General features: G+C 37.4%; 1 protein-coding gene across 8 annotated transcripts in view; it reads right to left on the bottom strand.

Moving 5' to 3' along the window:
• ICE1 (interactor of little elongation complex ELL subunit 1) overlaps window positions 1-13817 on the bottom strand; it is a 42502-nt gene that overhangs the window by 1244 nt on the left and 27441 nt on the right. For 7 of the 8 annotated variants that reach the window (XM_066992112.1, XM_066992109.1, XM_066992110.1 and 4 more), the window contains 6 exons: window positions 8578-13389; window positions 7562-7730; window positions 5996-6156; window positions 2859-3049; window positions 1388-1494; window positions 552-650 (listed from right to left, as the gene is read on the bottom strand). In XM_066992112.1, the coding sequence (XP_066848213.1) occupies window positions 552-650; window positions 1388-1494; window positions 2859-3049; window positions 5996-6156; window positions 7562-7730; window positions 8578-13389 (5539 nt within the window). Of the gene's footprint in view, window positions 1-551; window positions 651-1387; window positions 1495-1516; window positions 1784-2858; window positions 3050-5995; window positions 6157-7561; window positions 7731-8577; window positions 13390-13817 lie in introns of those variants that run through there. The other variant, XM_066992113.1, reaches the window with a different exon arrangement.

Raw genomic sequence — 13817 nt, 5'->3', positions numbered from 1 at the left:
TGAAAGGCAGAGTAGCTATAGGAGTGGTTCAAAAAAACTCCCTAGCATCAACCCATGCTTTGCTGCAAAATTACTTAATACGCAGAATAACTTAGAAATGCATATGCTGCTTTTCTTGCCTCACTTTGTCTCAGTTAGGAATTTAGAACACCTTACAGCCCCCTGTCTCCTAATATAACACTCTTGCTAGTAGCAAACCCCAGCACGAACTGTTCAGGTAATAAATTAACTATTCCTGCTTATGTCACAATCACACATTATATTCTCAGAAGCAGCTGGTACACTGTTAGGTGAAACAGCATAATTTCAAGTTGGCTGAAACTACCTCAGAGTTGTTTCCTGCCTGAAAGGGAAAGCAATAGACAGGCTTCGTTAATTTTGGAAGGGCCAAGGACTCAAACTGCAACCTGTTTGTTCTTTTCTACACTAACATAAAACTGCACAAAGCAGGCTGTTTTGGCATTCGTGTCCTAATTTGTGTGTGTTTTGTTTATACTAGCATAAATTCACATTGCAGATTTTATACTGAAGTTCCTCTAAATAAACATTACCTTCCTCTTTTGCATGATGCACAAACAGTGCAATTACAGAACTAATATTCTTCACAGCAGAAATATAACCTTCCTTCAAACCTATTTGGCCCAATCGACCTGAAAGATATAAAAAAAAAAAAAAAGAAAAAAAAAGGTTACTATGTATCTGAGGTTTAGACAATCAACATCCTAAATTTTACATTCACTGTCTGTTGAAGTGCCAACATAAAATCCAAATTTGAATTACAACTGCCTAAAAATTATTTGTTCTTGTTATCATATTTGTCTCGGGACCATCAGTTGTCTTTTTCCTATTCTGACTAAAGACACAAAGGCATTTTTCATCAGACTGATAAAACCTCCTGCAGGTTTACAATTTTTAAGAGTAAAACTCAAGGAATGCAACTTCTGTTTAACAAACAGTATTATGTAACTTATATACCAAAAACATCTATCCAAAACCAAAGTTTATCTGTTTATTCTGAATGCCACCTAGATACCGAAGGATTTTACCTTAAAATCGCATCAAGAGGTATTATGTTACATATAAAGCCTTATTTTATATACTTCGCTAAAAGCATATATAGCTACAGATAATTTAATTTTAAATACATAAAACAATAATATTTACTATCATGAAATCATAGTAACATCTCATAACTTGAATACATGATTTTCACAGGCTGACAAATAGTATCTGCATAAGACTGTAACAGTGAAAGGTGAAATTTTTTGAAGAAAGTTTAAAAAAATCCAAAAAATGCAAAAATGCTTCAATTCATTTTCCAGGCAAACTGACGCTTTTAAAGGTCATACATAAACCAGAAATTCAATCATGAATTTAGATTACTTACCAATTAGCCTGAGTGTCAATGCGATAATACTATCAGGAATAGACTGCGCACTTCCATGCTCTTTTCTCTTCTTTACCCACTTATCCATGGAAGGCCAAAGCACTTTGCTGTGAATAAATGAATTAAAAAATCTGATACTGCACGAAGAGTTGGCACAGAATATTTATACAGAAACAAACACAAATGATTCTTTCATTTACTGTGTATTTCTGTAACTCCACTTGCATGTTGAATTCACCTTCAGGCAAAACTAGTAACACTACAAGCACCTACAAGCCTCAGGAATATAAAGACTGTTTTACACCCAAACATTAAAAGCTAACTTACTGGAGGAATCATTCCTGTTCAGAATATTACTTCTGTCCTTCTTCCATTTCCTTGCAATTTTCTGCATCTCTACATAAAGTCAAGAGGTTACTCCACTAACTTACATGTATATGGAACCACACTTCTTTCAAATGTTACACGAGTCACACGTTTTGTATGACTGAAAATTAACAGTTTGTATATTATAAGTAGAATCTGGTGCTTGTTTTTAAATTTGAATGGACTTGAGACATGTCCTTAAAATTATGAGACCATCCTTAAAATTATGCTGATAGACTTAGCTATCATTAGTACAACTTCACACAATCAACTCTGTATGACTTCAGTTAAAGAGACATACCTTTCACTGAACCTAGTATAAATTTTGAAAGTGTTCCACTAAAAATAACTTCTGTATCAAGGATTTTAATGATTCTAATAAGTTTTTCACATTTACTTCATATTCAACAATTAGATTATGTGGTTGTTAAACCAATGCCTTATTTTGGGAGATTGTACTAGTTTATATAGCATCCACATACAAAATAGGGGCTGTCAGAACAGTGTACACATCAAATTGCAGTCTTTCAAACCAAGTTAAATATGTCAGCAGGTTATGCATTGGATTATAGTGTTCAAAGAAAATGTAAGCCACTGGGTCAAAGTATTATAATGCTTTTAGAATTGAAATCAGACTGAAATCAGTATAGTATAGTAGTGAAATGCAACCATACTCCTTTTCAGCACTGAAGTAGCGCTGTTTGCAGATCAAAAGTTCCACCCCCATTTTTTAGTGACTGAAAAAGAAAAGCTTTTTAAAAAATTGATACTAAATTCAGAGGAAAACAACCATGTTGCTCACTTGACATACAGTACATCTCAAAATCTTTCACAATTGTTCACATATAGCTATTTAAAAAGCAACTCGTTATTAGAAAGGTTCTAACAGGACTAATTTCTTGAATTAGTACTCCAATATCCTCCATTTGCTCACTCATCTTAAAATAAGGCAGACAAACACAGCAGTCTAGGCTTCATCAGATTACAAAACCTTCTTTTTTAAGTATGTATGCAAGATTTCGTTATGTTAAAAGCTAAGCTGCAACGTTTCAAATGCGAAAAAAAAGCACAGAAAAATGTCTGAAGGAACTGCTTGCCACAATACCTTATGACATTGTCATGTGTCCAATCCCACTTCAGGTTAGTGCAGAGTAGATCAATAGCAAATATGTACTGCCAAGCATCTTCACTCAGATCTTCTCCATATCGTTCACTCTGCTGAAATTCTACTTTGGGACACGACTGCATTTCTAAAAGCAGGTTTGAGGTCAAAATACCTGCATCTAAAGATGAACTCTGGAATTACAGAAGGTGATTACTTTAATGCATGAAAAGTTACCAACCCAGAACCGCACTCTTTACAAATATTAGATTCTAACTGTCCACAGCAGCATTGGAGTTCATCTTACAACACAAATTCAACTTTGAGCTAGTGTTAACACAAGCAAACAAATAAAAAAGCACACAGAACTAAAATCTTCAAGTACTCAGTATTCATCTTGATGATTTTAGAAAAAGTAGAGTTTAGGAAAACAAACAAACACGAACCCACTCTCTTCTCTGCTCCCACAGTTTGGGGATTTTTGTTTCTCTTGATGAAACTTTAAGGTCAGAAGAGCCCTTTTACAATGCAGAAAGATTATATCAGTCCTGCTCATTTTTGAGATTTTTTTTTAACGATGCTAAAATTTGATACTGATTATTGCTCAGTAGGGGGTAATTTCCAAGCAAGTACTTTCAATAGCTGAGGTAATAAGAACTGAAAACACATCATATAAAACAATTCTGCTAATTAAACAGCTGGGGTAAGCAAGGAAATTTAAAGACAAACATCTTTCACAAACCTGAAGTATTAAGAAAAAAGTCTAGATTTATAACACAAACACAGTGGCTGCTCAGCTTACTTCCTCCGTATGGACCATATAATTGGCAAACTCTGCAATTGTGTAAATCACTAAAATTGGTATACTTTAACCAAGAACTAAATCCCTATGCTACACCAGGTTTTCTTTCACACATAGAATAATCTTACAAAAAAGTCACATGCATCTTGATACAGCAGACTGTCAACCACAAGCAACCTGAAATTTGTCCCTGTACGTCCACCTAGGTAAATACCACAAAGGGCGATGTCATCAGCTCTCATCAACAGACGATCCTGAGGTTCTTCTCCCCAGCTGCAGCAGCTCTCATGTTTTCTAAGAGCTCCAAGCCACAGCTTGAGGGTAGCAGGAGTGTACAGAACAATTACTGAGGTATACTTAAGTGCATCTCTACTGGAGTAAGATTGAAAGCGATAACCTAATAAAATGGAAAGTACAACTTCTTTGCTAAACAAGGATTGCAGTACTGCATAACTCGAAACACCAGAGCTTAATGTTACATCCCAACAAAAAAGAAACATCTACAAATCTATGTCCTCTTAGCTCACCCCACTGTAAGCCTGTACCAGAACAGAAGGTTTATAGGTGCTGTAATTCCACTGGTACCACATTAAATTCAGGGCCAGTACAAAGCAAGATAAAACAAAAAAAAAAACACGTTTTTCCAGTAAGTACAACACCTAAAGGCCACTGATTACAACAAGCCTAGCTGTAGTCCCCAAGACTACTGCATCAAAAGAAGCATGGTGGGCAGGCTAAGAGGTGATTCTCCCTCTCTACTTTGCTCTTGTGAGACCCCACCTGCCACCTGTAGAACTGTGTTCAGCCCTGGGGCCCTCAGCACAAGGGCATGGGCCTAATTAGAGCAAGTGCTTTGTGGAGGGCCACAAAGATGATCAAAAGGCTGGAATACCTCTACTACAAAGATAGGCTGGGGGAGTTGGGGTTGTTCAGCTTGAAGAAGAGAAGGCTCCAGGGAGACCACGCTGCAGCCTTCAAGTACCTAAATGGTGCCAACAAGAAAGCAGGAGAAGGACTCTTTGTCAGCGAGTGTAATGATAGGATAAGGAGTAATGTCTATAAGCTAAAAAAGGGGATATTTAGATTAGATATTCCGAAGAAATTCTTTACTCAGAGGGTGGTGAGGCACTGGAAAAGGTTGCCCAGAGAAGCTGTGGATGCCCCATCCCTAGAGGCATTCAAGGCCAGGCTAGATGGGGCTTTGGGCAACCTGGTCTGGTGGGAGGTGTCCCTGCCTATGGCAGGAGTCCTGGAATTAGATGAACTTTAAGGTCCCTTCCAATCCAAACCATCCTATGATTCTAAACCAGACATGGAGCAGTACGCTAGGATTGAGAACAGAAGAACTAGGAATCAAGATGACTTTGTTCAGCTTGTATTTTACAGAACTATAGCTCTTCCATCAAGCAAGCCTGGCATTGATATTGGTCTCCAAAACTAGTTGGGCACTAGCTTTTAAGCAAACACTCAAGTTTGCTATACAAATTCCTTATCCAGGAGCAAAGTATCTCCAGCTTTCCATCTGTATGATAAAAATTTGCCCCTACTGATATAAAGGATGTTCCAATTTTTCCTCTTTGCAACATTCCTTTCAGGATAGTAATATGTGCCTGCTTAAAACTAACAGAAATTACACAACTCATCCAAGATCACACAGGAAGTCTTAGTCTCAAAGACTTAAGTCAAATTCCTGGAGTCCTTAGGTCCTAAGCATTGGTCATTCTTCTACCACCACTGCAGTTTTGTACTGTGACAACTGCTTATGAAATCAGGTTTGCCAACATTTTTTTTTGAGATAAATGGTCATTTACACTCTACCTCACAGAAAGATCATGAATGAAATGAGACAGACTCATCCTGAAAATAACTGTGATAAATAATTATCAATTATACAAGGAACTACAAAAGACAGACAATCCCAATATGTATTTTTAAAAAATAAAATAAAATAAGCAACCACAAAACATATTAAAAAAAAACACAAAGCAAAACAAAACAAAAATGATCTCAAGAAACATTAAAATCACAGTTCCATAGAGTGATACAACTCCCTAGTCCAAGAGTACTCCAGTCAAAATTTAAAAATAATACAAGCACTAAGTGTTTACTACAGATATTAGTATTTAATAGGGAAAACAAAGAAGTGTTGTGTTCTGATAGGGTTTAGACAACCACAGGAAGATAGCCTTAAGTATCATTAGTCGTGCAATTGTACAGGCTCCATGGGAAATCCACGGAGCATCTTCACACCCTGCATCAGAAGATTCTTGATTTGATACAGCCAGCAAGGGAACCAAAACAGACAAAAGCTTATATTGACAGTGAAAGCAGAATTTACCTGCTCCCAGCTGAGATAAGCACTGAGACAGGTCAGGACATCGTCATTTGCACTCTGCCTGATGACTAATTGCATGGCTTTGTTAATTGCACCTTCGAAGAAAAATATGTCAGGCCATATATTTGTGATGAATAAAATCAACTTCACTGCATCTGGAAAGCCTAAGAAAAAAAAAAGAGAGAACAATGTAAGTTTTTAACATACAAAAACAAACGAAAATACACTCAGACATCAAAAGCCAGTACACTCTACAGCAAGGTAACAAGGAGAGAAGGCACAGAAGTCATGTAAAAACTGCAGCCCAGTGAGGTGGAATCATACTAGCACACCCCAGTCCTGATATTAAATAATGGAAGGGAGGAGAAAACAAACAACCAAATGAAAAAACAAACACCTTCCCCACTGTAATTCTTTTTTTTCTTTCCAAAAAGAGTGTTTTAGTCAGTAAGTCAGGCATGGTTACACTGGACTTGGCTGCGTAACAAAAGTGCGTGTGGTCCTTTTCCCTCTATTCTTACTGCACTTCAGTTCACTAATAAGAGTGGTCTTGGAGCACAGAAACTGGATTTCACAATGACTTTAAACTGGAAGATGCACTCTGGAATCCTACCTGATACAATCCAACTACAAATGAACATTCATATCACTGGATTAAGCTAGAGCTAGTCCAAAAGTAAAAGAAAAAAAGGAAAAAAAAGAGAAGGAGAACAGAGAAGGGGATAAAGGAAAAAGAATTAAGAAAAGGTGGTGAAAATTATCTTAGAGTTATTTAAGGCAGAATACCTGAAAGAACAGGAGAAGAAAAAAAAAAAAAAAAAAGATGGACAGGAAGCCAAGAAAACAGATGATGCACTGACTGTTTATAGTCAATTCGGCAATTGTGTAGCTGAAATATAGCTCACTTGTGTTACCAAATGAAGGGGAAAACTTTAAAATGAATGCATTAGTAATCAAAATAAAATAATTGAATAAAAAAAAAGGGGGGGGGGGGAACCTTCAAGATGTGTTTACAACTGTTCACATTCTAAATAAAATAAAATAAAACCACAGAAAATCCACAACAGGAATTTAAACAATTCAAAGTATACAACAGAAAATCATTCAAAGTCTACATTTAACAGAGTTTTACTGAAGTTCAGATTGTTGGTTCCTTTTTTTTTCTTTTTAAAAATCAAATGTGTTTTATGAGTCAGTGCTTACTCAGTAAAAACAGTAGTAAACAAAAAGTACAAAGTTCTCTGGAATCACAATATCATTTTGGAGATGGCAGGGCAAAAATGAAAGTATAGAGGATCCCAAAGTAAGTATCTCTTTGAAAAAGGAGTGGACTACTAAGAGCACAGGTGATCACCAAGCTGAGATAGAGATGTAGACAACTGTGAGAAAGGAAATTTCTTCTAAAACATTCTATATTTTTCAGTATATAAAAAAGGTCCAAGGAAAATGCGCCTTTCACAGGAAGATTTTCTTTGTTCATTTGCTTTTAGAAACCTAATCATTCTGGAACAATACAGCAAAGACAGACAAAATGTTCAAGATACAAGACCACTGAGACACACACTATACCTTCTTTAAGTAAGCTATAGCAGAAGAGGCGGGCTCTTTCCAAATCTCCTAGCTGTCGACAAGTTCCTGTATAGACTCGACAAAGAGCCTGGTTGAAATTGTAATTTGAGGCAGTTTTCTGAGCCTTGAGTTTATTGAGAATAACATGCAGCAACGACTCAGCTAAATGCTATAAGGTACAAAAAACAGTTGTTAGACTGCACTATATTTGAGAATATTTAATAGCATTATAACAGTATGACAAGAGAACTGTTTGTAAGAACATTGTTTGCATCCATGTAAGAATACACATAATTAAATCACAGGCAACCAGCAAATGAAATAACAAACCTGAGTAGCAACTTCAGTAGTAACTTGCTTCTATCAAGTTACCACATTTGGCAAGTCCTAACAAAGGTGACAGCAGAACTCAGTAGACAACTTCTGTGGAGAACTGACAGATCATTATTCTGATCTCAGTCTGCCTAATTACTTTCAAGAACTGCAATGGGGCAAAATGCTGCTATGCGATGCTATGAGTTTTTTTCCAATAAAATTCATTTGAGCAACCTGATGTAGAATGATAATCAAGGTAAACACTGAATGAACAAGTACACCGGTATTATATATATACAATGCTGTTTTGTGTTTTCTTTTTTAGTGAAATAACAAAAAAGACCAAAAAAAATCAAACTTCACACCTTTAAACAAAGAAAACTCCTTCTACAATTGTTAATGCTATCCACTACAAAAAATGTGGTGAAAATAAATACATCTGTTTTCCTGATAAATGCATAAAGCATCTACAATTGCAGTTTTGCATCTTGGACACCACTGACCATTAGCTTCTCGTACTGTCTGAAGCTCCCTATTTTGTTACGTTTATACAGGTTTAGATATCTGATAATCTTTCAAGACTACACTTTGCCACTGCAGGTTGCCTGACCCATTGAGAATTCACCTAGCACATACTTAAACTCTTTTAATCTGCACAGAAGTCACTGTTAAAACGCAAAACTCAAAATAATGCTACTTACCTTGTTTTTTACACCAAATTCACTGACAACTTCTTTCTCTTCATCTCTCATTACTGGAATCTTTGAGATATTGCCCACATAAACATGACTTCGAATAACTGGTAACAAGTCAAAGCAGGATTCAGCAATTTTCTTCAATGCCAAATAAACTTTCTGGCGATCAGAATCAATAACCTTCTTTACTGGTAAAGATGCTTCTAAACTGGAACTGTGTGCTGAACCACTGATTTCACAGCTCTTGCCATGGAAATTCTCCTGTATTTCAGTGCTTGTATTTTGATCATTTCCAATAGCAGCAGTATCACTGGACTCTAGCTTTGGTGGTTCCCTGTCTAATCTCAGTCTTTTCGCACTTCTGGGCATAGATATTGGCAATAATGTCCTTTTTTCAAGATGATTTGACAAGCCTGAAACCAATTGCTGGTTTTGCACGTTTTTGTCTTGTCTACCATCAGATTTCAAATTGCTCCCAGTTTTAACAAAAGCAGTTGATGTAGATGCTATTGCTTTGAACCCACCTATTTGAGCCACAGGTCCTGGCAAACTCTGGCTGTCTGAAAGGGCACATCGGTTAAGCTGAATATTGCCTTTCAGGATGTTTAGTGTCCTTGCCCTTGCAGATAGCTCTGGATACATAGTGTCCAATATTTTCACAGAGTTCTCCTGAGGAGCAGCCGCAGCAGCACCATCAGCTGTACACAGAGGAAATCTTCCAGGGACGGGAAGTGCATGCTTTGGAATGGAAGTACAAAATTTCAAAGGTGAGGAGAGAATCCTTCTACCCACTGCCATCTCTGAAGGTGATGGAGGGGAAAACAAAAGGGCAGATTTGACAGTTGGAGTATCTCTCAATGGAGACATCAGAGGAGGAACAGGGGTTTCACGTAGCGGAGATATCAGGTCTTCAAGAGGGGAAAGCAAAGAGGATCGATCAGCAGAAGACATCACTGGGGTCATGGAACATGCAGCTCTTGGAGGAGTAGCAATCAAAGGCAGTAGCAGTGGGGGTAGAGGAGGACCCATCTCTTGCCTAATTTTATTTATAGTCTCAGATGAGCATTTTGTCGGCATAGAAGTATCAGCATTTGCAAGAACTGGCTGAGTTATTTTAACTTCAAGGGCGTTTGTTTTTCTTTTACCTCGAAGCAGTTTTTTTGATAGCCTGCCATGCATTACTTGGACAGCTGCCTTGGTTGAAACACCCAAGACTTCAGATCGTTCTTGCACTTTGCAGTTCAATTTATTGGTCTTTTTGGGAGCAACATCTACACAAGACTCTGACTCCGACATACACGAATTCTCAAATACCATGTTTTGTGGCACAGAAGACTGACTAACTGTTTGAGAATTGCAGTCTACATCAGACAGGGCTGGATTTGTAAGATATTTGATAATAAAGTTTTTTCTACCACTATCCAGAAAGCCCTTCCAAGTACAAGTGGTATGACAAAAACATGAAGGCTGAAAAACACCTAACATAACATTAGCGTTGCTTTCTTCTGAGTTGCAAACAGCACAATTTTGATTATGATTATATTCTTCAAGAACTGAGATGCCCTTATCAACACTGTGTGGTAGACTTTGCTCTGCATTTGATTCAAGCTTTTCACAACCATTTTCTTCTACAAAATTGCTGAGTGCTAACATTCTTGTACTTAGTTTACTGTTTTTTACAGCCATTCTATAAGTTTCTGATAATCTGGTTAATATCTGGCATATTGGTAATCTATTTTTTGAAGCGCTTGGCATCACAAGTCTTCCTTTGGATGTCCCAGTTTTTAACACATCTTCCCTACTGTCATTCATCCATCCAGCTACCCTGAATTCACTAGCACCCTCAGCATTTTCAGAGGCTACTAATACACACCCTCTTTTCAGAGAGGCTAAGTCTTTGGGATAAACCTCCCCAACCACATTTGACAACTCATTTGCAGTATTTGGAGAGTAGTCTGTTTCACAGCATGTATCCATATCCACTATAGTATCTGCTTTTAGATGACTATCTGTCACAGTGTTTCCTGGGCGCATTGGTGAATGAAGTTCACATATTTGGTCATCAGCATCAACACTTGCATCATTTTCCAGAGCACTCATTACAATTCTTGTTGAAGTTCTCAGGTCCTTTTTGAACATGGGAACACATTCAGAATATTTCACATCTCCAACTTTTTGTAGAGGACAGTCCTTCTCTTCAGACACATTGCTCTGCTCTGGGATATCAAAAGCATTTTTAGACCTTTTTATGCTGTTTTCCTCACATGTCTCAAAACTATTCAACCTTTTAATTTCCCCCCCATCTGACAGTGAACCAGTTCTAGCAGGATCTGCATTAGCTTCCCATGTAGAAGTCTTGCATTCTGATTCTTGACAAACAAACTTTTGGAAGGTCAAAGTATTCTTATTATAAGAGTTTGCTTGCAAAATTTGCAACTTAACAGATGCCTGAGGTTCTTTATCTACTGGCAGCTCCTTCTCACCTGAAAATTCCACTTCGTTTTTATGTATGTATTCCCCCTCAGAGCAGCAGTCCAGTTCTTTGCACACATTGCCTTTTTCAGTAGATGGGATCTCAGCACCCTTTTCGAAGCTTTCTAGAGAACTATGAAATGCACTACCCACAACACAATTTTTATCTTCTTTGTTTTTCAATGTATGAGAAAAATCAGAATTTCCTGTGAAATCGCTTTCAACAAATCCGACAACTTTCTCAAGACTGTAATTTAAATTACAAGGCACTGTGGATTCCAATCCATTCTCTTGGATAGGGGAATCTGTATCTTCAGAATTTATACAGCTTGTCTTCAAGTCCATTTGAGTAGACAAAGCCAAGCTGCTATTAAAACCCATTTCTGAAGTATGCTGGCATCTGATCTCTGAAACATTACTTTTCTCCTTCACAACATTGTCTTCCCAGTTAAATGAACTGGAACAAGCCTCAATCACTAATTCCTTGCTTTGCTTGTTTAATTCTGCTTTTATTTCATCACATTTATCATTTTCAGTTATCAAGAACTGATTCTGAGGTTTTGCAAATTGTGTCTGAGATGTAAGGTTACTTTCTACTACAACAGATTGGATGGTATCTGCTTCTTCTAACAGTTTACTGCTCTCATCTACAAAATCTTGATTAACTTGGAATTCAGTCTCTTGAGATTCAAACACTCCGAAGTTCTGAGTTTTGGTCAACTCACAGTCTAATGTACTACACAGGCTTTCAGGCTGTTTCATTTCACCATTTCTTTCTGTAAAATCTAACACACATGATTCACACTTAGCTACACTGCTTTCCACATCAGTAATGCATGTCATCTTTGGTACTGCAAGTATGCTTTCCAAGTCTGACTTCCCTTGGAAAAAAATATTGTAATCTTCTTCCTGGTATGGTTTACCTTTTAAATATTCCCCTTCCTGTATATCTAGTAATTTTTCATTTTCTGCACTATTGAATAGCTCTGATGATTTAGCTATTTCAAGAACACTTTCTTTGTTCACATTCATGGCTAGTTCAATAGACTCGGGTCTGGTTATACTCATGTCTTGTATTTTGAGCTGTCCATCATCTTTTGGAAAGCTTGATGAAGCAGCTATATTTTTGTCTATACCATCCATAGACAGTGTATGTCTGATTCCTTCAACAGCAGATACAGGTAAATAACACTGAGAGACTTCAGCAGTCTCCAGTTCGTGTTTTCTGTCCATATCATATTCTAGTGTATGCACACATTGTTCCTCCAGTGTCTTTTCACTGTCATGCTTTATTTCAGAGAACTGACAGTGAGCAGAACTCTCCGTAGTTTCACTGTATACCTCAGTCTCCAGAATTATTCCCTCACTATCACGCTGTATCATTAGGTCTTTAGGACACTCTACTTCACAAAAAGATTTAGAACTACTGAAATCAGACAACACAACTTCAGAGAGTTCTCCCTCATTATTAGCCTCTGCACAGAGCCCTTGCATCTGTATTGCAGCCGTTATTTCCTCTCCATTTATCACTGGTTTTATGCTTTCCTCAACATCGCTTGCTGTATTTGCTACCTTGATTACATCTTTGGATTCATTTTCAACCACTTCATTCTCTACCAATACATCAGATTTCTCCTCACAGTCTGTACTTTGAAGTACAACAACGCATTGTTCAGGTGGCAAATGAGTAACATTTGGGGGAATGGATACTGCCCTGGGAATTTCTCCCTCTCCTGATAATCCATCTCTTTCTGCCTTCATTAATTCACCATGCTTTTCATGTATACTGTCATAAACACCAGCCTTGATTAAAATCACATTCTCCTCTGTTTGCTCTACCTCACTACATCTTTGTATCTGATTCTGAGGCTTAAAACTGTGTAGCATAAAATCAGTTGAAGAAGTCCCATCTGCACTGTGCATTTCCTTGATATCTCCTTTCTTTTCCTCTATGGCTTCCAATTCATGTGCTGTTGCTTTAGTTAGTTCCATCTCCTCTGTTTCCATATTCACAGAATTCTCCTCCACACAGTCTTTGTTAGTTCCCACGTTTGTAATTAAAGTAGCAGCTTCAGCTTGCTTTGTTTCAGCATCTCTCACTTTCTTGCTCAAAATCTCTGGATCAATATGATCAATCTTTTCATTCCTACTCCAGTTATGTGAAATTTCTGCATCAAGACTAGGTCCACATGTTTTGTTCCATCTGTTGCACTCCTCATTCAAGCTGAATACATTACAACAATTTTGAGGCTGAACTTGGTCTTCTTGTAAAATATACTCCGCTGCAGAAGCACTGCAATCAGCTTCTTCACTGCTGGAACCTGTGACTTCTCCAAACAACATATCCTTTAATGAAAAATACAAAGTTAATTTTTCAAAGCCCAGCATCACTTTTAAGAGCTGTATTTTTCTAAACAAATAGGCTGCTGGCCCTGACATGCAGTGGTTTTGAGAGATTAAGGCTGATAACAGAATTACATCCTTCTCCATCATTGCTCTTCATACTAAACAGAAAGCACCTTTGTGAAAATTGAGACCTCTTTGCCTACCAACTTACATTCAAAGATTACTGAAAAAATAACATTTGAGTAGGTTTCCCTTGAATTTCAAGCTGTAGAGGTTTACTACAAAAACCATGCTTATACCCAACATGAGTTGGGAATGTAGGTCTGTGACATCAGGAAAAAACAGCAGTTGAGACATGGCCAACTTTGTTTTAAATATACTGCAGAAAATTATGGTTTGTGCCCTTCCACAGACAGTGCACTAGAAAG

Source organism: Anser cygnoides, chromosome 2 (genome assembly GCF_040182565.1).
Source record: "Anser cygnoides isolate HZ-2024a breed goose chromosome 2, Taihu_goose_T2T_genome, whole genome shotgun sequence".
Lineage (NCBI taxonomy): Eukaryota > Metazoa > Chordata > Aves > Anseriformes > Anatidae > Anser > Anser cygnoides.
Note: the sequence above shows the minus strand (reverse complement) of the source record. Positions and strands in the feature narration are given on the sequence as shown.